The sequence below is a fragment of the Callorhinus ursinus genome, unplaced genomic scaffold (assembly GCF_003265705.2).
Source record: "Callorhinus ursinus isolate GAN/ISIS: 27379988/994484 unplaced genomic scaffold, GSC_fseal_2.0 scaffold39, whole genome shotgun sequence".
Taxonomy (NCBI): Eukaryota; Metazoa; Chordata; class Mammalia; order Carnivora; family Otariidae; genus Callorhinus; species Callorhinus ursinus.
Genome location: NW_027397101.1, coordinates 2,905,024 through 2,929,751, shown reverse-complemented (window position 1 = coordinate 2,929,751; position 24,728 = coordinate 2,905,024). Strand labels below are relative to the sequence as shown.

At 35.0% G+C, this 24,728-nt stretch overlaps 1 protein-coding gene across 5 annotated transcripts in view; it reads left to right on the top strand.

Annotated features, from left to right (window-relative positions):
- The window catches only part of AGTPBP1 (ATP/GTP binding carboxypeptidase 1), a 161,054-nt gene that overhangs the window by 88,889 nt on the left and 47,437 nt on the right, over nucleotides 1–24,728 (top strand). For all 5 annotated transcript variants that reach the window (XM_025851632.2, XM_025851633.2, XM_073880686.1 and 2 more), the window contains exons 14-17: nucleotides 9,559–10,271; nucleotides 17,390–17,473; nucleotides 19,047–19,133; nucleotides 19,218–19,366. In XM_025851632.2, coding sequence (XP_025707417.1) covers nucleotides 9,559–10,271; nucleotides 17,390–17,473; nucleotides 19,047–19,133; nucleotides 19,218–19,366 — 1,033 coding nt within the window. The remainder of the gene's footprint in view (nucleotides 1–9,558; nucleotides 10,272–17,389; nucleotides 17,474–19,046; nucleotides 19,134–19,217; nucleotides 19,367–24,728) is intronic.

Genomic DNA, 24,728 nt, shown 5'->3' with positions numbered 1-24,728 from the left:
AATCCATGTGTGAGTGGACCCGTGCAGTTCATACCATGTTGCTCAAAGGTGGGCTGGGCTGTGCTTGGTAGCTAATGTTTGTATTTCACAGTTGTCATATTCAGGGCTCTCTTTAGGAACTTAGGAGCTTTGGATGCACGAGGAGCAGCAGCAGGTTGCCCTTCCTCCCCTCCTCAGTTCCTTGGCACTTTCAGAGATTTGGGGGATGTTGGAGGGTCCTCTGAAATCAGGGGAACTAGAAAGAAGGCAGGGATAAAGGAGAGCGCTGTCAAAAAGAGAACAAGAATGCAGGAAGAGGCATTTGGGAAACGATACAGGGTGATTTTCTCCCACTGAACGTACCAGAAGTATCTGGCTACTCTTTTCAACACCTTTGTGCCCAGCTAAAGAACTCAAAATACAACTCTGGAGGTAATAAATACTGCTAACTCAAAGCAGAAAAATATTGTGGAAGGGATTTGGGTGGGGAGGGGATTGATTATTATGTGAAGAAGTCACCTACTTTCTTCTCTCTGTATGTATAAGAACTATATAACATGTTTAAAAATGGTAAGAGTTTTGATGTGGGAATAAAGAAAAATAATTTTTTTTTAATGGGTGTCAAGGCCAGGATTTTGATTCTCATTCTTTCACAGGCCACTTCTTTCTTGTAGGCTGTGATGGTGAGTTCTTGTGTGTCTGCCTGTTAATGCTTCACCTGGAACAGGCTACCCTTGATGGTTTCCTGCTCGGCACCTGACAGCCAGCCAGCTTGTCCTTTAGTTTGGCTGCTTGTAGGAGAGCAGGTTCCTACTTTTGGTCTGACTTGGCCAGGGTCAGATGGTGAAGACAGGTTTGTCAGAGTGTAAGTGCTCTGAAAAGTCTCCCCAAGTGAGTCACTCCTTTTTATTATGTTTAAGCAAAAGAAGCTGCTTCAAGTATTTCAGATAACATGTATTTATTAATGTGTCTCTCTATTTTGCCATAAAGAATAATGTAGAACAGCTGTATTTCTGTAGCATGTGTTATGGGGAATAGCACATTGTCTTTTATTTACATAACTGGAAAATCATTTCTAAAGTAGTTGTGTTGGCACTTGACTATCTTTTGCATTTTTTTTAAATGTTTTTTTTTTTTAAGATTTTATTTATTTATTTGAGAGAGAGAGAGCACGAGAGGGAAGAGGGTCAGAGGGAGAAGCAGACTCCCTGCTGAGCAGGGAGCCCGATGTGGGACTCGATCCCAGGACTCCAGGATCATGACCTGAGCGGAAGGCAGTCGCTTAACCAACTGAGCCACCCAGGAGCCCTATCTTTTGCATTTTTAAATTTCAGAGGAACGCATTGTTCAAATACTTTAGTCTCTTTTTTGAAGTGTGTGTTGGAACTATATCTAAGCAGCAGTATTTAAGTAATATATTTTTGAGAATTAAAAATATTGGTTGGTTCCAGATAAGAAGTATTTGAAAGGATTTTTTTCAGCCATCATCTTATCAAATACTGTCAGATCATGACATATTAAACATAAATGAAATTAATTTCGATTATGACTTCTTCCATTTGGATTTGCATGTCATTTTCAGTATCAACCATTGGAGCTTAAAATTACTTGATGTGTTTGTTGGGATTCTGAACACCATCCACTTTGTTTCCACATGTGTTAAGGCTATTATTCAGTGGCCAGATGGAAGCAAATTGAATGCAAGATATAGAATTGTTAAAATAATTATCAACAGACTTTTTGAAGGCCCTTACCATGCTTTTAAAACTATAATTATTTATTCATAGTGACAATTACAGTTTTATTTGCTTTTGTTTCTTAATGGCAGAATATTGGAAGTGTCAAAATTCTGAATTTTCACAGCTCTTTTTTTCAAATGTTTGTGGTAGCATGATGACAGTTACCATATGGACTTTTGTTTTTCTTTTTTTCCTCTTTTTAATTTGGTTTTAAATTTTTATTGAAGTTATGTATGGACAGAATTTGAAGAGTCACATAGTTTTATATAGTTTAATCAGGAAAAACTGGGTCCCCTTCCCACTTGCTATTTCCTGGAATCACTTTTAGCATGTTTTTGAAGTTGAAATTCCCATGTATCTAAATGGTAGGCTTACAGTGCCAAATCTTGATTTTCCTGCCCCCTTTTTTTTTAATCTTTTAAAAAAAGAGTTTATTTTATTTTAGAGAGAGAGAGCAGGTAGGGGGTGGGAGAGAGGGAGAAACAGAATCCCAAGTAGACTCCCTGCTGAGCGCAGAGCCCAGTGCAGGGCTCTGTCCCAGGACCCCAAGATCATGACCTGAGCCCAAATCAGCAGTCGGACGCTTAACCAGCTGAGCCACCCAGGCATCCCTGAAATGAACTTTTAATAGTTATGAAGTTACTGATGTTGTAAAGTTGCTTATCTCTAAGAATTTAAGGCAAAAAAGTAAAAAAAAAAAAAAATTAATGTAGCTAAATTAACTTTGGTGACTTGCCTGGTGTCTTTTATTTTTATTTTTGAGAGAGGGAGAGTGCATGAGTCGGGGGGCAGAGGCAGAGGGAGGGAGAGAATCTTGAGCAGACTCCATGTCCAGTGCAGGCTCAATCCTACAACTCGAGATCCTGACCTGAGCTGAAATCAGGAGTCAGATGCTCAACCTACCAAGCCACTCAGGTGCCCCTTGCCTGTTATCTTTTTAAATCTTTTTACTTTCAACTTTTTGATATCCCTAGGTGTGTATCTTTTTAAACAGTATATAGTATAAACAGTATAATTTATACTATAAACTACTATATACAACAGTATATAGTATAAACAAACAGTATATGGTTGGATTTAAAAAAATCAAGTCTGCGTCTTTGCCATTTAACTGGGACATTTAGTTCATTTACATATAATTATTACTGTATTTGGTTTTATATTTATGAGATCTTATTTTTGTTTCCATTTGTTTCATCTCTGTGTCTTTGTCTTTTTTTTGGCCTTCATTTGGATTGAGTATGTTTTTGTTTCACTTTTTCACCCTAATTTGTTTGAAAGCTATACAGTCTTTTTTTATTTTAATCAACTTTGTTGAGGTATAATTTACATACAATAAAGTACATTCCTTTAAAGTGTAAGTTTGAGTATTGACACATATACAGAAGTTTTAGCTACTCTTGATGTTGTAACATACATTTTTACTATTCTGACGTTAATTGGGACCTTTCTTCTTTCTTTTAATTATAAAAGGAAACTTGGGATACTTTAAGTATAATCACTTCCCAAACCAATGTTCACACTTTTAATTTATGTTTTAACTTTAGCTTAAAAAAAGAAAATCCATATGATGGTACTGCTTTGTGTTTTACATTAAGTGTTTAGGATTTATGGACATTTTTACTACTTTTTTGGTTTTTACTTCTTGTTTCTCAGAACTTCAGTTTGACTTACTTTCCTTCTGCTGGAATTACATCTTTTAGTCTCTGTCTCTCGCTTTTGGTTTGAAAGTGTCTTTCAAGAATGATTATTCTTGAAAGTTAGTTTCTCTGGCTAATTTTTAAAAATCAGCTTTATTGAAGTATAATTTACATGCAGTAAATTATTCATCTTTAAGTTCATTGAGTTTTGACAAATTCATACAACTGTGCAACCACCAACCCAGCCAAGATACAGAATTATTTCTGTCACCCCAGGTGTGTCCCTGGGCCCCTGTGTCTTTGTGGTCAGTCTTCTTACCTCCTGCCCAGGTAACTGCTCATCTGCTCTCTGTCACTAAAGGTTAATTTTGCCTGTTATGGAACTTCTGATACTATGTGAATGTACTCTTGTTTAAGGCCTCTGTGTTCATCTTAGGGTTTTGAGATTCACTGATGTTATTGCATGTATCAGTGGCTCTTTCCTGATTGCTGAGTAGTATTTCATTGTATGGAAGTACCACAATTTCTTTATCTGTTCACTTGATGAATACTGGAATGTTTGCAGTTTGGGGCTACTGTGAATAAGATTGATACTAGCATCTGTGTAAAAAGCTTTTTGTGGAAATTTGCCTTCATTTCTCTTGGGTAAATACCTATGAGTGAAATCGCTGGGTAGTATGTATGCAAAGTCTATGTTTTCGTTTTATATAAACACATTGTTTCTGGTGATTTTCAAGATAATTTCTTTAGCTTCATGCTCCAGTTTCCTAGTAGTGTTGACTAAAGGCAGGTATTCTTTTCTTAAATCTTGTTTGGGATTCACTGTCTTTTGGAATCTGAGTTGTTTTCTCTTAGGGGTTGGAAAAACTCACCTCTCCTCCAGACACTGCCTTTTTTCTCTTCTCTCTTTTCTTTTGGCATTACTAATTGGTTGTAGACTTTTTTACTCTTCCATATCTTTTAACTCTTTTTCATGTTTTCTTTCTCTATGCTGCATTCAACTAAATTCATTTGAACAGTCTGCCAGTTTTGTAATTTTATTTTTGGTTCTATCTGATTGGTCATTATAAACATCCATTAGATATTAAAACTTGTTTTATTTCTGGTTTTAGAAGGTTTAAAAAAATTTATTTCATCACTCTTAAACTTCTTGTTTCTTTTTATCATTGGAACATTTAGCAATCCTCTTTATTTTAATTTTAAATTTTTTACATTTTTTTATGTTATGTTAATCACTGTACATTACATTATTAGTTTTTGATGGTGTGTTCCATGATTCATTGTTTGTGTATAACACCCAGTGCTCCACGCAGAACGTGCCCTCTTTAATACCCATCACCAGGCTAACCCATCCCCCCACCCTCTAGAACCCTCAGTTGTTTCTCAGAGTCCATATTCTCTCATGGTTCGTCTCCCCCTCTGAATTACCCCCCTTCATTTTTCCCTTCCTACTATCTTCTTCTTCTTCTTCTTCTTCTTCCTTTTCTTCTTCTTCTTCTTCTTCTTCTTCTTTTTTTTAAACATATAATGTAGTATTTGTTTCAGAGGTACAGATCTGTGATTCAGCAGTCTTATAGTGCTCACCATAGCATTGGGGAGGGTATGTGCTATGGTAAACTTCTTGTTTCTTGTCTTTTATTTCTTTGAACATATTACATATAGCCATTTAATTAGTCTTATAATTTTAGTGTCTGAAATTCTTGCAGGTCTTTTCCTACATGTTTGTTTTAGTTCCTTCTACTTGCTTAATTTTTCATTTAGTTGTTTTTTTTTCTCCAGTGAGCTGATCAGTTCTTTATAATTCTGCTTGTGGAGCTTATGTGGAAACTCCAGAAGTTTTTGTTATTCCTTTTGACAGGCACTCTTATAGGTTACATTCCTCCTTGAGGGTGTTTGGACCCCTCAGATAATGTGAATTCAGGCTGCAGTCTGTGTGATGTGATGGCAGACTTTTGGTACTAATTTATGAGTAGTGATGTTTTTTACCCTCTTAGTGCTAAGGTTTGAGACTATTGGTTTTCTTTGCTATTTCTTTTGTGGTGGGGCTATTTCTAGGGAATTTATATCAAATGTTTCATTCTCTGGGGTTTCATCTTTATGGGAGGAGGATCTTTTGGTAGACTCCCCACCTTATGCAGGTTCTGGGATAGTTTCTTATACTTTATACTCTGAGATAGAAAAACCTAAACCCCAGGTCACCTGGTTTAGCAGATGTTTTCCAAGTGAAAGCCACCTTCAGTCTTAGCACTTTGGGGTCCCATCTTCATTACTATTTGTTCTTTGTTTTTGCTGTCTTATCCACTTGTTGTACTTAAAATATTTTAATATCTTATCCAACAACTGTAAGAGTTCCTGTGGGTTGATACCTAGCTCACCATGTTTCCTACAACAGAAATTTTTTTTTTTTTTTTTAGAATTACAGGATCACATTTTAATACCTGAATTTTACAGTTCAGCATTAATATTACCATATGTATACAAATGGTGTAAAACAAGTACATTGGTATTTTTAATACAAAATAAACATCTGTTTTATGAAAAAACTATCTTTCATATCTACATAGGCAGCCCATCTTTTCTAAACAATAGTCAAAGTTAAAATTAACTACAAAATTCTCCAAAACAGGGGAAATTGCTTCAGTTTAAGTTCTTTCAGGAAGAATGGACCCATAACACATATCACGAGGGTGATCTGAAGATTGTAGCTGGAATTACTGTTTTTAGTTTTTTTCCCCAATGCATTAAATTGTAGTTTGGGGGATGTTGTTCTCAATTCAGCATGATCTCAGATCATAGCTGAGCAGACTAACATCAAAATATTTACAGTTAACTTGCTGTTCTAAAAATAAAACCTCTTTTAACTGTTTGCCTCAACTTATTATTTTAAATTCATTTATGTACATGGCATGTGCTTATACTCTTTAAAAAAAGCAGCTTTCATATTACACTCTTGTTTATGGGAAAACTTCATGTGCTGTATACTGACTTTGATATTGAGGCGACTTCTTGGATCAAAATGGCATCTAGATATTAAATGTCACTTAATTCAGCACATTCTTTGTATGCTAGTCTTTATAAATCAACAGAGTTTTTTCCCTTTAACAGCTGTAATGCAGAGCCACCTACCTACTGCCTCCTCTGTGCCTCCACTGTCTCCTTCGATTAGATGTGGTAGAGGGGCTGAGAGTGAATCATCTTTGAGTCCCTGGTTTTTATACAGTGGGTATTTAAGGAATGGATCACAGAGGAAAAGATTCTTAATTTTCATGACATAATGTGTGTAAAGAAGTTAAAGAAAATTAAAAGAAGTGCAAATTCAGAAAAATATTTGCAAAAAATGGCTTAGAGGATTAGTGTGTGTGTGTGTGTGTGTGTGTGTGTGTATGTGTGTATTTTTTAATATATGAATTTATACAACAAAATAAGAAAAACCCTATATTCCAGGAACAAAAAAAGTTACCTCTGAAGAATTAAACCAGTTAACAGATGTATAGAAAATTTTTTGCTTTTCTCATAGAGAAAATTTCTCATAGAGAAATTAAAATTAAAATAGCATTAGGCGATATCTCTTACGACCACTTTTGAAAAAGTGTTTTAAAACTATAATACCTGATGTTGGCAAGGAAGAGGGGCAGTTGAAATAGATAATCTCATACACCGTTATTGAGAATAAGCATTAAGTTTTGTTGGAGAGTATTTGGACAATGTGTATTAAACATTAAAATTGATTATAGTATCTGACCTTGTAAGTCCATGTCAGTGCTTAGGAAATCATCCTAAACAAAGAAAAAATATATGCAAAACAATGTTCATTATGGAATTCTTTATAATAATAAAATTTTGGAAATGGCTCAGTTATACACTTTGTTCATGTGTTTAAATCCTTCACTGTTGTTTAAAGGATTTAATGCCTAACTGTGGAATAAAGGTTAAATCAATTGTATATTTCTTTGGTAGAGTCTTACATAGATAAAAAAAATTTCTGTAAGTATAAAAAGAGAGATGTTTACTTGACCTATCAGCAGTATTCTTTTTTTAAACCTGGCTTCCAGGACATTTTTCTTTCCTGGTATTTGTCTTTCCAGACTGGCTTTTCCTTTTCCATCTCTTCTGTTTTATCTTCATCTGCTCAACCTATGTAGATTGATTGTAGTGCCTCAGTGTTCAGTCTTTTCTCTTCTCTTTAGTTCTTTCCATTGATGATTTCCAGTCTCATGGTTTGGAATAGTATCTGTATGCTCATGACTCCTAAATATTTATCTTCTGGATGGATAGTTTTTCTCAATTCTAGACTCATATGTCTAATTGCCTACTTTAATACTCACATTTAACCTCTCAGAGCTAAACTGGTGCTTTTCATTTATTTAGGCAAGCACTTAGGCACCATGTGTGACACCTCTCTGTACCTCATATCCTGCATCTGGTCTTTGACAATATCATGGCACTTCTGGCTCACAGTGCATTTAGAATCCAACCCCTTCTTACCAACTTGCCTAGACTCTTAATTGGTCCCCTGCTTCTACTCTCCTCAGTCCTCAGAAGGACATTAGAACAGTGGTTCTCAACTGCGATGATTTTGTCTCCAGGGGATGTTTGACAATGTCTGGAGACATTTTTGGTGATCACAAATGGGTGGGGATGCTACTGGCATCTACAGTGTACAGAAGAGAGAGGCCAGGGATGCTGCCAAATATCTTACAATGTGCAAGACAGTGCTGCCCATCTTGCTACCCCTGACCCCTGAAATACAGAACCAAAACCAAACAAAAAAGAAATACACACACACACATGCACACACAATTTCAAATTTTTATTTAAATTCTAGTTAACATACAGGGAAAAATTGGTTTCATGCCTAGAATTTAGTGATTCATGACTTATATATAACACCCAGTGCTCATCACAAGTGCCCTCTTTAATGCCCACCTTCCTCCATTAACCCTCAGTTTGTTCTCTATAGTTAAGAGTCTCTTATGGTTTGCTTCCCTCTCTCTAAAAACGAATTATTTAGATCAAATGTCTCAACCCCTGTGGTTAAGAAACCCTGTATTCCAGGTGGTTAAGAAACTCTGCACTTACAGGTTCTATTTTGTTGTGTTTTGTTCTAAATGTAAGCCATCTCATGGCACTCCTCTTCCCCAAACCCTCCATTGGCTCCCAGTGTCATTCAGAGTAAAAACCAAAATTCTTAAAATAGCCTGCAAAGCCCGACAGGATCTGGTCTTCTTTTACATCTTGGAATTCATCTTGCTCATTTTTTGCCAGCCATCCTCACCCCCTTGCTGTTCTCTGCATACCCCAGACATTCTTCGACTCTGGGTTCTGTGCATGGCAGTCCTTTCTGCCTTTGCTTTTATGTCATCTTCTCAGGGAGGCTTCAGTAATCCATGGGATTTCAGATTGTAGCCCATCTTCCCACCCCTTGACACTCCGAATCCACAGTACCCCTCTTTAACACTTTAGCCTACTCATGTTTCATAAAATACATTTATGTCATTTTTTTAAAAAAATTATTTATTTTAGAGAGGGAAGAGAGAGAGTGCACAAGCGGGGGGAGGGGCACAGGGAGAGGGAGAGAATCCTCAAGCTGACTCCCTGCCAAGCGCAGAGCCTGATGGGGTTGGGGACCTCGATCTCAGGACCCTGATCAGATCATGACCTGAGCTGAAATCAAGAGTGGCTGCTTAACCGACTGAGCTACCCCCACACCTATGTCATGTTTATTACTTGTGGTGTTGACAGTCCTCTCCCTTCCATAGAAGAATGTAAGCTGCAAGAGGGAAGTGGTTTTTTGTTTCTATTTTTGTTTTTAAGCTTATGGTACTTAAGTGCCTGAAACACTGCTTGGCACAAAACAGATATACTAATTGTTGAGTTAATGAATAACAGTTAAGTTGTGTTTCCTTTAATAGGAGTCTGGATGCTTTTAATGTCTTTGTGCTTCTGTAAAATTTCCCATATTTCTCTTGTATGTAAGCATTATTTTTATAATAGAAAAAGTAAAATAAGTGTGATGAATTTTGTGGCTAAATATTTTGTGTTTTATTTAGTGAAATTAAAACGTACTCTGTTTTATCCATTTTTATAATTTTCAAATGTTAGTTTTCTGAAGCAGTATATACAAGAATATAGTCTTAGTTTTGTTAATATATTTTAATATTTACAGATTAAAGATTAAACATATTTTTTTATTTTCAAAGGACTATGATTTAATCTCCAAAGAACCAAAGCCTTTTGTATTTGAGGGAAAAGTACGTGGTCCTATTGTTGTTCCTACTGCGGGAGAGGAAGCATCTGGGAATCCAGGCAATTTAAAAAAAGGAGTTGTAAGGAAGGCAAATGTGTCTCCTAAAGGAGATGAAGGTGATAAACCTACCTGTATGGATTTGGCGAAAGAAGATATTAAAGATAATGACAGAACATCACAACAGCAGCTAGGTGATCAAAACAGAACTATTTCTTCGGCCCAGGGCTTAAACAATGATATTGTGAAGGCGTTGGACCGAATTACGTTGCAGAATATCCCTTCTCAGACAGCCCCAGGTTTTAATGCAGGAGCGAAGAAGGACTACAGTCTCCCTATTACCGTCCTCACGTGCACTAAAACTTGTCCACACATGGCCACTTGTGGAAATGTTCTGTTTGAGGGAAGAACAGTTCAGCTAGGGAAGCTTTGTTGTACAGGAGTTGAAACTGAGGATGATGAAGATACAGAGTCTACTTCATCAGTGGAACAAGCATCAGTGGAAGTCTCTGATGGACCCACCCTCCACGACTCAGATCTCTATATTGAGATTGTGAAAAATACAAAGTCTGTCCCAGAATATTCAGAAGTGGCTTATCCTGATTATTTTGGTCACATTCCACCTCCATTCAAAGAGCCTATTTTAGAAAGACCTTATGGTGTACAAAGGTGAGTTTCAGGTTTCTTCTTTCTCTTAAACAAGACCATTGTTAAATGTGGGTATTTAGGAAGAAAAGTACTCTGGATTAAAGTTAATGTAATTTTTTATCCTTTTTTTGGAAATTTGCACTTATTTGCAGTTATCCTTATGGGTTAACTTTGTTTCTTTTCTAAGCTCATTACTTATTCAGATGAAGCCAGCATAGTAAACCTGACCATTGGACAATTTAGAAATTTTTTATTTAGATGGCATCTGAATATATAATGTACTAATCTTTGAATAAATAGTAGTAATATATTAATTTAGTAATTTGATTATAATTTGAACTTGATTTAGATATATGATTTAAAAATAGAAATGTGGACAGTATTATTTTGCAAAAATTGAAATTGGAAATAGTATGAAAATTTGGGACTCATAAAAGCAGTAACTAAAGTTATTAAACCTTGCCTATTAATTTTAGAAATTACAAATAGTATTAACTATTACCATCTAGTAATATTTGACATATTAAGTACAATTGTGGTGCAGCTTGACTGTTTTCAATGATTATGTTTAGGGTTTTGTGGTGATGGTTTACTAGTGCCTAATCTCTATGATCTTGTTATGAATATAGTATGTAATGATATAGGAAGACACTGCTGTGGGCATTTGATTTTCCTTGGACTATAGGCTTTTTTAAAGCAACGGTTGTATTTTATTAATTTTTTGTATTTAATGTATCATATAAATTAATCATTTTTACTTAGCAACTTAGTATATGTTTAATGCTACCAGTTGGCTCCTTGAACCACAGGTATGGAATGACATACAACATAGCATCAGAACAGGGGACTCACTTTGCTTGGAAAGGTGTGTAGGAGTGACCATGTGCTCTGGCATCCACTGGTCGCATTACACACTGTACTGTCCAGAGGCAGCTGGCCTCTTGGAGTGCTAGAATGGCTTTCAGAAAGCACAGGTGAAGCTCCAACTAGGAGGAAGTACTCTGCAATGATGGGTTGCCATCTTTCAGAATGAAGTGTATATGCACCAAACTAGAAACTTCCACATGGTTCTGTATCCCCAAAAGAGAGAACACATAAGTCTCATACCAGGAGGTGGGGACAAGAAGTAGTCCTACCTTCCTGTAGCTCGCAGCGTCCCATTGGGGGCCTTGGTGCTTTCTGTCCCTGTACCTCTGATCTCTGCAGGGTTAGTAGTCCAGGTTCCCAAAGTGGATGTAGTCTTTCCATGGGGGGGACATAGTAAGGGTACAACTTCACTACAAGCTGTGGTTGCCAACAGGTTACTGTGGATTCTTGTGTCTAGGACCAGCAGGCAGAAATAGGCTCTACCATCTTGACCCAGATCAGCTAAAGGAGGTAAGATTGCTTGTACACACCATTGCAGCAGGTTGTATATGGGTGGAACTCAAGTGATCCACTCATTTTAAGTGTGAGTGGGCATGTTACAGTGACCCTGAAATGAGATGATATGATTGCCAGGGGCTCAGGCCTCTCTAAATTTGGGTCACTTAATCCAAGACTTGCAGGAGTGGAGCTGAGGGAGAGGGGGATTTAGATTGATGTTGGGGGACAGAGATGAGGAGTTGCAGCCCTGAGAACGGTTGCAGTGTTGGGGACAAAGTTTGTTCTGCTCATATTTGTCTTTTCAGGCTCTCCTTAGGAGATGCTCACAGGAACTGTGGGGGAACTGCATTTGTTCCTTCAAGTGACAATTTGAGACTGGAAGAATAAATGCATGTAGCAAGCATACTTGAACCAGTGGGTTTGACTTGATAAGTGTGATGAGTCACTGTGGTGTGTCCTGGCAGGACAGGGCACCTGAAAAGCAAGTAAAGTGTTTGGATTCTGGACTTGGCTGTCCCATTAATTCTCTGTGTGCATGTTGGAGTGAAATAACTTAATTTCTCTAGTCAATTTTCTTCTCAAACTATGGATTGATACCCATTTAGTAACCAGGATAAAGGAGAAACTAATAGTGTATCACATGTAGTACATCAAAGTATTATTTCATAAACTTTTGTTTCAGGGGCGTGTGTGTGTGTGCACGCATGTGCATGCGTGCACTCAGGGCAGTAATTTTGTTTTAAAGATTTATTTATCTATTTTAGAGAGAGTGTGCCCAGGGGGAGGGAAAGAGGGAGAGAGAGAATCTCAAGCAGACGCCCTGCTGAGCACAGAGCCGGAATTGGGGCTCCATCCCATGACCCTGAGATCATGACCTGAGCCGAAATCAAGAGTCGGACACTTAACTGACTAACCACCCAGACGGCTCATCAGGACAGTGATTTTTAAAATGTATTTCTAGTAGGTCATGATCAGAAAAGTTTGTCATTCACCTCGATCATGGTTAGCAAACCACGGCCTGTTATGTTAAATACAGCTCACTAGTGTCTGTGTTCAGCCCACAAGCTAAGAGTGGTTTTACATTTTTAAATGGTTCAAAAAAATCTGGAAAAACAATTTTTTGTGACACATAAAAATTGTATGACAGCCATTCATTCCTATTTGTTTATGTATGATCTATGACTATTTTGGTGCCACGATGGCAGAAGTGAATGGTTGTCATAGAGACCATGTGGCTTGCAAAGCCTGAAATATTTACTACTTGGTCCTTAAAGGAAAAGTTTGCTTGACTCTAGTAGCTAGGTAGTCTGAAGGTTTCCTGGTTCTGTATATGTGATAAAATATTCCATATGGGCCAGGTAGTAAGTATTTCTTAGTACGCAGGAATGCTGCTGTTTTTGAAATACTACATTGAGGATATTGTTTCTAGTTTGCTTATCTTATTTTCCTGTCTTCTGCAACTTAGTTTTTGAACAAATGATAAACATTTTATAAATTATTTGCCAACTTTTTAGCCCAGCCCCTGTTCAAATGCAGTAAAATTGTAAATGAATAATGTCAAAATTAATAAGGATTTACTATTTTATCATTTTCAGAAAAAGGAAGCATTAGACTTCTTAAAATTACTCAATGAAAATATTTTTGTTATTTTGAATTTCTACTTTATCACTGACCTTTTAATCATTAATCTTTTTAAAATAATGCAGCAAATGAATAAAACTTCATTAAAAATTTCTTCACCTCATATGGAAGGGGGAAAGCCTATTATAAGCTTCATATCTCAATGTAGATAGTACTTTAACTCTTAAATTTTTTTTTTTTACTGTAATCACATACTGATAATTACTTGAATCCATAGTTTTGGTTTAAGTTGGCTTACAAATTAAAGTGAAACTCATCTCTTGTAGTTTAAAGTATGCTTAGCATTTTTGGGTACATTTTACCTGTTTTCATATTCTATAAAATTAGAGCATGAGAAAAAGTAGAAAGAAGAAAGTTCCTTCTTTACCCCATTCCCCGGAGGTGGTAACTTTTAGCATTTTGATTTTACTTTCCGTTATATTTTCTGTATGTTTTAGAATTGTCTATCTGTATTTTATAATAAAATATAATTCATATTGCCTTGTTTTAAAAAGCATTTACCAAGTACTTTTATCAAAATAAAATGAAAAATATGACAAAGAAATACAGTGACTGTTAATCACAGAAATATGTTCAACTTCTCTCAAAATAAAAGAAATGCAAATTAAAATGTACTGCGGTATCATGTCCCACATACCAAATTGCCAAAATCTAGAAGTTTGATAGCACATTCTGTTAATGAGGCTGTGGAGGAACAGGCTCCCTTATACACTGATAATGGGATTGCAAATTGATAGTACCTCTTGTGGAGGGCAGTCTGACAGGGTCTATCAAGATTAACAGTACATATTTCCTTTGACACATTAATCCCACATCTGGGAATTTATAATTTATATGCATGATATATATACATATAATTCGCACATCTGTGAAATGGTGTTCAAAGTTTTTCATTATGGCGTTGTGCTCATCATTCAGACTAGTTAAATACATTATGGTATATCTTTTCTGTGAATGCTGTGCAGTGATTAAAAAACAGAAAAATCTCTAGGCACTGATGGAAGGAGCTATAAGGTGCTTGCGGAGGGAAAGTAATACAAGTAGTTAACTAGATGGAGGGTGGATATGGGTTGTGTTGAGAGTCTCCATCTTATACTTTTATGTAGCATATGATTTTTGCTCCCTGTCTATATATTACGTGTTCAGAAATTTAAAATTAAAAAGTAGGTGAAAGAATTGTGGCAAAAGCAAAATAAGGAAAGCAAAACCCTGGATTTCCTTATAGTAAGTCTAGGATGGCTCAGGGGAAATGTAAGTACTTCTGGAATGGAGACAGTGGTAGAAATCTTAGTAGGAGCAGCAGTGGTAGATGATGTTTATGAGCCAGAGAACTGAGTAAAATCACTTTTTGCGCAGTGTACATGTGTATAGGAAGTATGCCATTTCATGTTATAATGGCTCTGTGAGGAAATTGCTCTTCTTCCTCTTATTTTACACAAGGCTGTGCTGAAGCTTAGGGTTTTTGAGCAACAAGGTTACGCCGTTAGTAAACGGCAGAGCCAAGAATCAAACTCTGGTCTAGGTCACGAGCCAGTCCTGTTCATTCCTTATATAGAGATCATGTGTATGTGCTTGAACCGTACTCTCTATAAAGATTATCTTCTGTGGCTCCTCGGGGAGTACTTCTGTAATGAACAACATTTCCCATGACATCCTTATAGCAAGTACAGCATTGAGATGTATTAAATTGTTTCTTGTAAGGCTGCTCTGTATGGGTTAAAACCTAACTAACACAGGACAGTTTTGCTGGTGGCCACACATCACGTGACCTTCTGAGTATTTACTGTTCAGGCTGCCCTGCAGGAGTTATCTTCTGGGCCAAGCCTTTGATAGATACTGAATATCAGTAGGTTTGAGGTTATAGTCCCAGAGGGTACCTGGAAAATATTTATTGTTTTGTTTTGACTGGAGAGCCATATATTTTAATAGACAGGTGAGGTAAAGGAAGGAAGGATTGATATTTTATGAAACTTGTGCTGCTTAACACAAATCCATATCTGAATAAAGGACTGGTTTTCCTCTTTATTTATGAGGGCTGATGGCAGGACAGCTATTTCCCTCAAGTGTAATTTTAGGTTTAGTCTAATATACACGGGCCACTATGTCCTCTAAAATACAGTGTCAGACATTGAAAACCAGCGGCCTGTAGGCCATATTAATTTGCACATGATTTTGACTTCACTTGCAGACTGGTTTGTTTTTTTGTTTTGTTTTTACTGATTGCCAACATTTAAAATTTGGGAGATTCCCCATAGAAATCCAAGTTTCTGATGTTTCTTGAAAAATTGGTATGACAACCTTAACCTCTGGTTCCTACCTGGCAGTCGTCAGTTTGTTTTTTAGACAGAGGCTGTGCTCTGCAGTTTTCCGTATCGCCACGGGTCAGCTCACGCAGTTACACCCGCCGGCCCATGGCTCTCTGTGTTATTCTGACCCTCTCTTATGTTATGGAACTTTGCTGTAGAACTGAGCTGTTGTATCAGCCTATTAATAACATTTTCCTTTAAAAAAAAAAACCACTCAAGACTTTTGTAGGTATTAATTTTTGCACATTTGTGTTATGTATCAACCTTATTTAATAAATTATTCTGACAAGTGGATATATTTATGCTTTCACCCATACTTGAATACTCACTTTTTTTTTTTTTTTGTATGGCATATCTGAATATATGTGAGTGCCATCTCTTTTATTGTTGAAGATCTGGGTGATATAAATTTTGGACTTGTTTGTTATTAATAGCTTTTTAAAAGGTTGTTTCTTTAGAAAGAATTTGGCATTTGAAAGTTATGATATTGAACCTAACTCAAGGATTTATATCATAATCCTTTGGCAGTGGGTTATTTTTGATAGACTGCTTACAGTGATGAGTTGTTTTTTGTGGAATAAGACTAAAAATAAATTTAGAGTTGTACCTTCTTTTTCCTGTATTTATCACACCTTTTAATGTTTTCCTGATAATTTTTAGTTCAGCAGAATAGATTCTTAGCTTATTCTGAAGTTATACTGTGATATTATTAGGTATATTTCTAAACTATATGAGAGTTAATACTCCATAATCACAAAGAAGTATCTTTGTGCAGGAGACTAGTTTCACATCTACCTGAAGTTCAGGAGACTTTCAGTGTTTAGTGTATTCTTCAGATTTTATTTATAACCATTTTGGCAAGCTTTCCCACTCTGCTCTGTCTAGTCAATAGACCACAGTTCTAATCTGCATTACCAATCTTTAGCTGAAACAGACAAACTTGAAATTTAAATCATTTCATATAATTGGCCTCCTCTTTAGAATAAGTGCTAATATGACAAGTGATACTGTGACTGTTAACACGAGCAGGCATCTTCCCACCAAGACCTTTGTGGCCAGTCTACCTGGAGTTCCAGGCACCTGGCTTTATCCAAATTTGTTCTGGTTTGGTTACAGTTTGGTGCCACTTTTAGTGATTGTTGTATTCCTTGGCTTAATTACTGACAGGGAAGATTGTGGGCTTTGTGTGTGGCTCACTCTTCTAGGACAGTGGCAGGGATTTTAGGAATTTTTCAGTTAGTTGGTGTCCATTTTGTAGGACTGATTCATGGGGAGATCAGGCCTAGAGGATCCTGGAGATTCAGGGTCCACTCTCTGCTTCCTGACACAAGTGTTCCCCTCACCTTCCACATTTCCTCTCCAGCCACAGAAGAGAGCACAGATTCTTTGGAATGTGTAAACTGTTTGCCAGTTACATTTTAGCTGCGTTCCGGCAAGGGTGGGTTTAACAAATCTCCTTTGTACATAATTTCTGGCTTTAGATCTTTACTGCTGTTATGTAAAATTATTTGCTTAAGGGCTAGAGAGAGGTTTCATATCATTTCTATGTAGAGAGTCATAACATGCGTTCAAGATTTTTTTTAAGCTATTGGACTTATAGCTGTATTCTACATGGTTATTTTCTAGAATTCAGACTTTAAAAATACCAGTTTTTGTCTTCTTGTGTATTGATAAATTTGTGAGTACAGATATAGAGGAGTGATCATTTTTATTTTAAGGAAGTTTGGTCATTTTATACTTTTTTCATCCAAAACTTATTAGGAAAAACTTGTGCCTTGGCATATAATAATGAATTTTGGTAGTCACGCTTCTCTTTTATGATTTCAGGACAAAAATTGCTCAAGATATCGAGAGGTTAATACATCAGAGTGATATCATAGATCGAGTGGTATATGACTTAGATAACTCAAAGTAAGTCTGTTGCTGTTGTTGTTGCTTTTACTTTTATTTGTACTCTCAAGTTTCAGTGTTGTTTGTAAAAGATAAAAAAATATAACTACCACCTAGTTTGCCCTTACTCCATTTTCATCTTTTAGCAGGGATATAATGGTAATGGAATAAATAGTTAATCATGTTAAATTGAATATACCACAGGCTTTTGTTTGTTCATAGGTAGACTTTTAATGGGCTTAATAAGGGGAAAGATCACAAACTGATATTGTGTTTTAAAAAAATCTGAAATTACCTCCATTGGAGAAAGTGGAAATTTCATCTGAAAGGCTGCAGTTTTGTCCTGTAATAATGAGCCTTCATTTCCTTGGGACAACAAATTACCATCCCTTTTAGAAGGAATATGTGCTTTCCAATTTCTCCATAGTCCCTGCTACTCTTTCCCATCTTTTACTGCTTATGATGTGCATTGGTCCTTTTGATTACTTTCCTGACCTTTAAGGCCATTTGTTTATGATGCTTGATGCTTTGGTGTTATTTACAATTTAGGGTTATCACTGGTATCATCACATTTTAGGGTTTCAATATAAGTAAATAAATGAAAATTAGAAGTGATGAATGTGACTATTATTTGCCTCCTCAGAGGAAAAGTTTAGCCCTCAATGGGTTTTCTTCCCCCTCAACATTCTAATATTTGGGGGGAAATTTCACATCTTACTGGTCTTTTTGGAGGAAATGAAACACCTTTTAAAGATCTTTGTCAGAGAAATAAGGGTAAAAGCTGTATCAAAGCTAATGACTGAATTTGGAATCATCTTAAAAATGGAAACCAAATCTACTTATTCAAAATGTCTTACTTATGTCAATGGTTACAATTCTGTGTCAGACAGATAAGGCAGATGTGATAAAAAGAGAAACTCAGGAACCCTGAGTATAGCATACATACCAGTGCTATTTGTAACTGAAATGACTTTGGCCATAGTCATTGAGCTTCTTGGAGTCTTCGTTTTCCCCTATTAGAATATAAGCTTCAGAAGAGCAAGAATTTGTATTTAATCAGGGAAACAGACAGACATACAACTAAAACCGCATCAGTAAATAACAAAGTAGTGACTATGTAAAGTGAAGATAATTCCTTCACCTTTTTGGTACTAATTACATAAGATAATATCTGTTATCTAATACAGCTCTGTAAATTTAATATTTTCACCTGAGAACTACGTAGTTTAATTAGAATTATTGCTACTCAATACAGGTCATGTGCCTCTTAAAAAATACATTTGGCCTTTTTATATGATTTTTAGTATTTAGGAATGACATTTATTCAGTGAGGCAAAATTTCTTATTTGTGATTAACATTCACTATAAATGTGGGAACACATCTCTACTTGTAGTTATAATTTTTAAATCTGTAAATGTTAGCCAGAGTTTGTGTTTTGCTTGTGTTGGTTATATTTTTTGGTTTAAAAACAATGAGGAGGGTGAAGTAGCCATAGTGGTATATTTTTAATTTGTAGTGTAGTTTTATTTATCTTTTGTTCACCTATTTACGTGCAATGTATTTTATTATACTTACTTTAAAAATTTTATTTAGTTACACTATTCCAGAAGAGGGAGATATTTTGAAGTTTAACTCCAAATTTGAATCTGGGAATCTGCGCAAAGTAATTCAAATTAGAAAGTAAGTCATTTAAAATTTTCTCATTTTGTCCGTACACAGATATTTTCCTAATTTTCATCAGATTTCTTTATTTTCTATTTTCAGAAGTGAATATGACCTTATTTTGAACTCAGATATAAATAGCAATCATTATCACCAGTGGTTTTACTTTGAAGTCAGTGGAATGCGACCAGGTGTTGCTTATAGGTTTAACATCATTAACTGCGAAAAGTCCAACAGTCAATTTAATTATGGTAAGACATGTTTTGTTCCCCTAATTTTAGAAAGTATGCAGGCATCATAACTGAAGGACATAAGTTTTTTTTTTATTGACGTGTTTAAAAAAGGTTCATTGTTCTTTTGTTTTCTGTAGTTCTCAAAATTCAGGTATTTATTATGCAAAATTTGAAATAAACCGAGCTTTGCTTTGTTGGTGAAAAACCCTTTAAAATGCAGTGAGTATCTTTGATTTCATCCAAGTGCAGCTAAAGATTCATTACTTATGCTGCATAAAGTCTAGTTTTTAATGTCAGTTCATCTAGAAGAGAATTACATAAAGTAATCTTTTTTAATTTTGAATAGTCTCATAGAAATGTGATAGAAGTTGCAGAAAGGTCTCATGTTCTCTTCACTGAATTTCCTCAACTGGCTACATCTTCCAGAGTCAGGATTTGATACTGGTGCAGTGTGGGTGCAGAGTTTCATGACATTTTATTACATTTGTAGATTCTTGAACTAGTCACCATAATTAAGATACAGAATACTTCTATCACCACACAGCCTTGTGCCACTCCTTTATCGGTCACCTTTCAATAAGATGTTAGCTGTAGTTTTCTGCAAATTTTAAAATGTGGTTGAGGTTTCCTTCTATTACTATTTGCTGAGTTGTTTTGCTTTTATCATGAGTGGGTGTTGAACTTTGTCATATGCTTTGGCTGCATCAGTTGGTCTGATGATACGATTTTCTTCTTCTTTAGACTGCTGCTATGGCATATTACATTGATTGAGTTTTGAATATTGAACCAGCCTTTTTTTATCCATGGAATAAAATCCACTCGGTCATTGTGTATAATAGCTAACATTTTGTTAAGAATTTTTGCATTTATATTCAGGAGGGATATTGAACTATAGTTTTCTTTTTTCTTTTTGTATTATATTTTGTTTTGGTATCATGGTAATACTGACCTCATAAAATGGGTTGGGAAATGTTCCCTCCTCTTGTTTTTTGGAAGAGCTTGTGTAGATTTCGTGTTAATTCTTAAGTGTTTGGTAGAATTCCAGTAAAACCATCTGGGTCTGGAAGGATTTCTTTTTTGATAGTCTTTGAATTTCTTTAATAGTTTTAGGGCTGTTCATATTATTTCATCTTGAATGAGTTATGGTATGTGATAGTTTGTGCTTTTTAGGAATTGATTATTTCTTATAAATTGTCAAAAGTGTATGTAGATTTATTTGGTCACAGTATTCCCTTACTAACCTTTTGAGGTGTGCAGTATCTGTAGTGACACCCCATTTCATTCCTGATAATAGTAATTTGTGTTTTCTCTTTGTTTTCCTTTGTCAGTCCTGCTAGAATTTTTTAAATTTTTTTCATCTTTTCCAAGAACCAGCTTTTAGTTTCATTGTTTTTTTTCTCATGAGAGAGTTTTTAAAAACTGTAGTGTTGTACCAGCAAAAATATTAAAGCTGTTAAAAGTATGAATATGATGATGCTTTTTAAGGGGCATTTCTGAAAATTATAGCTTTCAAGAGTTGAAGAGGTTGTACTCAGTTGTCATTATTTTCGTGGAAAATAGGAAATTGTATACACTGAATGATTACATGTTACATGTGTGGGATAAAAGCTTTAGTCAAATTCACTAATTTAATGCAATAATCATAGGAAGATTAGGTAGATTAATAATCTGGTTTAGTTATAAACACTTTAAAGTTTTTAAATATTTTAAGTAATTAATCCATTTTAAATATGTATATTTTGTTTGAGGAGTCTGGTTATATTTTGCATGAAGAGTGATAAGAATATTCTTGATACAAATCTATTTCACATTCTTTATTTTTGGGATTTGGGGACATAACTAGTAATCATTGAATGTCACATTTCTTAGAAAAATTTATTTTTGACCTTAAATTCATATATTTTTTAAAAATTACCTTATTTGAAACTCATTCAGAATGTTACAACAATTAAAGAACTTCCTGTTTTCCCTATTTAACTTGTAAGCATAATGCTAACATAGTATTTTAGAGGAGAAAAGGACAATCAATTAAATGGAATTATGTTTGCATTTTGGGTGCTCCTTGCGAGTATATAAATATAAAAAAGGCTTTCTATTCCTGAAATAATTTTCAAATTGTAGAGCTATACGTAGATGGCATCTTTATTAACTATACTTGTTTATTTACTTTTATAAAATAGTACTCTTACTACTTTAAACTTTATTAAGTATTTTAATTTTTAAAATTAAAAGCTTACAAAGGTGCCTGGGAGGCTCAGTTGGTTAAGTGGCAGACTCGATTTTGGCTCAGGGTCCTGAGATCGAGCCCCGTGTTGGGCTCTGCACTTAGCAGGGAGTCTGCTTGAAATTCCCCTTCTCCTTTTCTCTCTCCCTCCCTCTGTGCATGCTCACTCACTTGCGCTGTCTCTCAAATAAATAAATAAATAAATAAATAAATAAATAAATAAATAAAATTAAAAGCTTATGTTTTGGAGCAGTGCTCTATTTTTTTTTAATTTATTTATTAAAAAAATTTTTAAAACCTATACCTCTATGTGATACATAAAAAACCTCTTCCTTTAGTGTCATTTTAAATTTAAAATAAATAAAATTCTATAACTGAAACCAAATCAAAGCAATGGGACAGATGGCTGCTTTATTTTAAAATTTCCCCTTCTCCTTAGCACTTGCCCTTTGGGTATTCTTGGGTGTTTATCATACTTTCCAAACTCAACCTTGTAGGGAATTTGGATAACAGAGGTGGTGGTAAGAAAATTAAAACCATCAACAATGCATCATCCAGAGATAATCACTTTAGTATTAATTTTTTCTTCTAGCCTTTTTTTTTTTCCTAAGGCAATATATGATTTCTACATATACACAGTTAGGTATTTATTTTAAAAAATAAGGCTTGTAACCCATGCAGTTTCACAGTCTATGTTAACCAAACATTACATTGTTAACACTTTTTCTGGTCATTAAATATTCCTCTGAAACAGTTTAAATGGACATCCTCCAGAGCTACTATAACTTACCTAAACCTTTCTTGTTGTACATTTAAGTTGTTTCTAATTATTTTCTATTTTAAATAATGCTGAGATCAACATTATTGTACAAAATATTTGTATGTATAATTATTTAGTTACAAATTCACAAATGTGGAATATCTTTGTCTGCCAGCTGTAAATATTTTTTTCTGATTATCAAGCAATAGATCTTTTTTTTATATATAAGATTTATTTATTTTAGAGAGAGAGCACGCACACGCAGCGGGGAGCCACAGAGGGAGAGGGAGAGGGAGAGTCTTAAGCAGACTCCGCACTGAGCAGGGAGCCTGATGCGGGGCTTGATCTCAACAACCTTGAGATCACGACATGAGGCGAAAACGTGGGACACTTAACTGAGTGAGCCACCCAGGCACCCTAAGCAGTGGATCTTTATGTGGGAAATTTGGTAAATTAAAAACCATTTAGAGAAGAATCTGTAGGAAGAGGAGAAAATCCACTGTTTAGCATTTTGTTATCTATCCTCAGACTTATTCACAATTATGAAATTAAATTTTATCCTTTCATAGATTGGTTTTACAATATGAAAATTCACCAAAACTATTTTTACTGCACAGTATTTTATAAAAAAATCTCCCCATGCCATTCAGTATTTTCAGTGACATCATTACTAAAGTTTATATAATATTCTGTTGAGTAATGTACAGTGATTATTTTAATGTTAACAGTTTGGGAATTTAAGTTTTCAGCATTTCAAAATTATAAGTTGTGATATGGTTGATATCCTTAATTATTTTTTTGTGTGTATTTCTGATTATTGCTTTGCCACCAGTTCCTCCAAGTAGAATTTCTGAAAGAAAATGAACATAGGTTGCTGAAGACTAGGGAAAAGGGGTACTTTTTGTGCTGGTAGGAGTGTTAAATTAGTTCAGCCTTTTTCAAGTGCATTTGATAATATGCTTTCAGTGTTTATATTTTACTTAATCCTGTTGTTAGTAGTTAAGCAGCTACAGCTGAACCCATTCTTTCTCCAAAGAATTTTAAAATGTTGATAAATTGAGTTATTTCTCAAATATTTACATTTATCTCATTTGCAACTCTGTTCCTGACCCTCTAGTAAAAGAAGGGGAGGAAACATTGCTTAGAAGACATTGTATGTGGTTGCTCTGTGGGAACTCTTACAGAAACATGGTGTGGTTAGTAAAAACAGTTTGGAAACTGGTTGGTGAGTTACCACTATTGTCCCTAGTTCCTGACTTCTGGAATCTCGGTTGAATTGTTCTGACTTCCTAGTTATATTATTTGTCCCCTCTGGTTTGAAATACCACAGTTCTCAGAAGCTATGGACTAGCATTTGTTTGGGGGCTGTTTGTTGCTCTAGTACCCTTGATTTTAATGATCCTGACGTTTCTGTCTTGTTGCTCTAGCATCACTTTTGGTTAACTGACTGTACAGTACAGCTAACACCCTGTAGTCTTTTTCAAAAACAATTTTAAGAATTTTTTCTACCTATTTTCAGAATAGTTTATTCTAAATAGTATTCAAATAGTTTTTTCAAGTGCCAAAAAATTTCCATTGTATGAAACTTCTAGAATAATCTGAGAGAAATTGATTTTTTTTTTTTGACAAAATGAATTTTTTGTATTAAGTCTCACTGCTTAGGAACATGGTGTATAGGTTTGTTTATTCATTTTTTATGCACTCACCTAAGTTTTAGTTTTCTTGTAAGTTCTGTTCATTTCTATTTACTTTTAAGTATTTTATGTATTTTTTTTTGGTTTCTCTTATGATAGAGATTATTGTTTTCAGGCTTGTTATTACTTATAATTAAGAAAGCTGTCAAGTTTCATATGTTCACTTGAAAATCAACTTCCTTACCGAACTTTACTAGTTTTCATAGTTTCTCAGTTGATACTGTGGATTTTCTTGGTAGGTCCCTAGAATTTTTCCTTATCCATAGTTATATTGTGTATCTTTCATTGTTTCATAACTTTTAGATATAACCATGAGAATGATTAAAGTAGAAAGGAGACACTGGGCATCCTTGTTTTATTTTGACTTTAATGTGAATTTTGCTAGTATTTACATTAAATACATTAGCTCTTCTGAGTACAGATTCTTTCTCATAGTAAAGAATTTCTATTTTTACTAAGTTTTAAAAATCAAAAGTATTTTATTTTTGCGTTTATTAATATGATGTGACCATATAATACTATGAGCTGTTAATGTGTTGTACTAATGTTCCTACTATCAAATCATCCTCGGGTTTCAGAAGTAAATTCACTTTGCCATGTGAATTAATATTTTAATATACATCTATTTTTGATTTGTTAGTATTTTTTTTAAAGGCTTTTTATATCACTGGTCATAAGTTAGGCAAGAGTTTCCTTTTTGGA